The 3472-nt window shown below is 56.2% G+C and overlaps 1 protein-coding gene across 1 annotated transcript; it reads right to left on the bottom strand.

Moving 5' to 3' along the window:
- Window positions 1–2511: 2511 nt before the first annotated feature.
- Window positions 2512–3472, bottom strand: LOC119141977 (olfactory receptor 14A16-like). The gene has a single exon (XM_037374676.1). It carries the CDS (start codon window positions 3445–3447, stop codon window positions 2512–2514), a length of 936 nt encoding a protein of 311 aa, XP_037230573.1. The 5' UTR covers window positions 3448–3472.

Here is a 3472-nt window from a genome sequence, read left to right as displayed (position 1 = left end):
GCAAGCGGTGTGCCTGCTGCTGTGCTGCCATGTCCTCAGGCAGCAGCGACGTGACAAGCAAGAAAGAAGCCCCTTGGTGGAGTGAGCCCAGGTCCTTAGGCAGAGGGGATCTCACAGCCCATGTGCCACCCAGGGGCCTTCTGCTGGCCTGCCCGAGACACGGGCAGATGGAGCTTAACAGCACGTGTCCCAGCCATGAGTCAGGGGCTGCCCTACGCGCTGTGTCAGGCAGAGGTGACCTCACCGCCCCTTTCCCAGGCACATTGCTGCTGGTGGCCTGTCCCCTCCGCAGGCAGAACTGGCCTCACTGCCCCCGTCACAGCCATTGGCTTCCTGCTGGAATGTGAGTCCCTGAGACACAACTGACCACGAGATACCGTCCTCAGCCGTCACCGTCCCCGTGGCCCAGCACCCAGCAGATGAAGGGAAGCTTCTGTCAGCCAGTTTATCTCATGGATTTCCTACCCACCATTTGGGTGGAAGAACATTCCCCAGGGGAACTGCTCTGTTTCTACTGGACCATGTTTTGTCTCTGCTTCTGCGCCTCTGTTTTCCCTTCTTCCCCCTGCTATCCCATCCCAACTGAGCTCTCCAGGGAAGTGAGTCAATGAGTCCCAGAATATCCCAGGTTGGGAGAGGCCCCTGTAATGCCCTTGTCCAGCTGTCCTGCTCAAGGCAGGGTGAACTGGATGGCATCTCTCAAGGGCTCTGCCCACTTTGGCATCATCCACAGAAGGGTCTGAAAAGCCACTTTGTCAACTTGTGCTGGGAGACAATAAAGACATGCAACACAGCTGGCCCAACTGCTTGCACTGGAAGATGCCACTAGTCAGTGGCCACCAGGAGGACTTGACCACTGGTGACATTTGGTCTTGAGGCCCTGTGGCATATGATGCACCGACTCTGGGAGCAGATCGAAGGCACGAAGACACTCGAAGACACCTCAAAGACACTTTATTAAAATCAAGCAAGCCTTTTATACCTTTGCAGGGGGCTGACGTGTCAGCCTGTAACTGTGCTCAGCAAGTTTCCATTCTGGGCTCTTCTTTTACTACAGACACAGCAGCTCAGCAACTCCCTTTATCTACAAGGCCACAAGCTCTGCAGACCACTCCCTATCTTCAAGGTTCTCCTCTTGCTCCCATGGCTTCCTTCCAACAAGCATAACTTTGTCTCTCTCCCAAGGTCGGGTTTTGCTCCCTGACGCCGCTGAGCTAGCTCGAGACATAGCCACAAGCCGCCAGCCAACTTCCCACCCACAGTATCCTCCATTTCTTCACTCCAGAAGTCACCCATCTGCCTATACAGAAACTGCAGGAGAAAAAGTCAAAACCCTTGCAAAGGTGCAGGTACAAACCATCCCCTCCTTTCCTCAATACGTATGGGTGCAGCAACCCCTTTGATGTCCCACAATTACCTGGAAATGGCTGCAGGAGTATTTGCACCGTCATTTCCCCAGACACTACGGTGAGGATGAGCAGCCTGTATTTCTCCCAGTTGTCCTTCTTGCTTTTCCTGAACAAAGGCTGGATGTCTGCCTTTTGCCAGGACCCCAGAACCTCCCTGATTGCTCGGACACATTTGAGGGCACCATCCAGAAAGGGTGCCGTGATCAGACAGAGGCACTTGCAATGAGCCTGCCCAAGGCGGGTGAGATGAATCTCCCTGGGACAGTGGCCTTTGTTCCTGCAGTCACACACAGGAACGGCTGTGCCCTGGGAGGTGTCCCCACCTCAGCTGGCCTCATGCACTGCTGCCGTGGTTGAACCCCAGCCTCACGCGCACAGGGGTGCTCAGAGGCACGAGCCCGTCCCTGGCACGTGCGGAGGCAGAGCACTGCAGCAGGCACAGTGACTGCCTGGCCTCCTGCTGCCCCTGCCAGAGGCTGGCAGCACCTCAGCCCGGGGGTGTCGCGCCCTGCTCGGCACCTCTCGGAGATGGCCCTCGTCATGAGCAACGGGCACGGGGACCGCGGTTCAAGGAAGCACGTTGCAGCGCTGCATTCAGGTGGTCTCCACCAATCCAGAACAGTTGATGGAGGCCAGCACCGTCAGAGAGTGCGCGTTGCCTGCCCCTGCCTGCGCTCACAGGACTGCCACGCAGCACGGCGGTGACCAAGCTGCCAGAGCACTCAGGCCTTACACCAAGGCAGGGGGTCAGAAGGGGAGTGTGGAGGTAGAAGGAGGACAGCACTGGAGAGCCAAGGGGTGGTTTTCCCTGGTACTGCGGCCATGCCAGGAACTTTTTCCCCTCCATCTGTGGACACAGGAATTGTCCCTGCAGCTCCAGAAAGACCTTGGTAGGAAGTATGCAAGGATAAATAGAGTTGTTTAATGGCCCTTTGGCTTTGTTAGACGAAGAGAGAGCAGGGCACCTTCAGAAAGGAAAATCACAGAAGGAATTAGAATGGGGACGACAACTTTATCAGAAATGAAATACCACAACCACCTACAACAAATTCAGAAGGCAGTCTGGGTTTGTGATGAATTACATTATAAATGCTATTCATAATTATATTCCTTCAGAAGAACATCCAGCTATCAGTTTGCACATTGCACCCTTCAGCTCCTCATTCCTCATGCTGTAGATGAGGGGGTTCACTGCTGGAGGCACCACTGCGTACAGAACTGCCACCACCAGGTCCAGGGATGGGGAGGAGATGGAGGGGGGCTTCAGGTAGGCAAATGTGCCAGTGCTGAGAAAGAGGGAGACCACGGCCAGGTGAGGGAGGCACGTGGAAAAGGCTTTGTGCCGTCCCTGCTCAGAGGGGATCCTCAGCACAGCCCTGAAGATCTGCACGTAGGACAGCACGATGAAAACAAAACACCCAAAGAACAAAAAGGCACCAACCACAATAAGCCCCACTTCCCTGAGGTAGGTGTGTGAGCAGGAGAGCTTGAGGATCTGTGGGATTTCACAGAAGACCTGTCCCAGGGCATTGCCGTGGCAGAGCGGCAGTGACAGTGTATTGGCCGTGTGCAGCACAGCATGGAGAAACCCACTGGCCCAGGCAGCTGCTGCCATGTGGACACAAGCTCTGCTGCCCAGCAGGGTCCCGTAGTGCAGGGGCTGGCAGATGGCCACGGAGCGGTCATAGGCCATGACGGTGAGGAGAGAACACTCTGCTGAAAGGAAAAAGACAATCAGGAAGAGCTGTGCAGCACATCCTGAGTAGGAGATGTCCCTGGTGTCCCAGAGGGAGTTGGCCATGGCTTTGGGGACAGTGGTGGAGATGGAGCCCAGGTCGAGGAGGGAGAGGTTGAGGAGGAAGAAGTACATGGGGGTGTGCAGGTGGTGGTTGCACACTACGGTGGTGATGATGAGGCCGTTGGCCATGAGGGCAGCCAGGTAGATGCCCAGGGAGAGCCAGAAGTGCAAGAGCTGCAGCTCCCGCGTGTCTGCCAATGCCAGGAGGAGGAACTGGGTGATGGAGCTGCTGTTGGACATCTGCTGCCTCTGGGCATGGGGACCT

Source organism: Falco rusticolus, unplaced genomic scaffold (genome assembly GCF_015220075.1).
Source record: "Falco rusticolus isolate bFalRus1 unplaced genomic scaffold, bFalRus1.pri scaffold_123_arrow_ctg1, whole genome shotgun sequence".
Taxonomy (NCBI): domain Eukaryota; kingdom Metazoa; phylum Chordata; class Aves; order Falconiformes; family Falconidae; genus Falco; species Falco rusticolus.
This window is presented reverse-complemented; position numbering and strand designations above follow the sequence as displayed.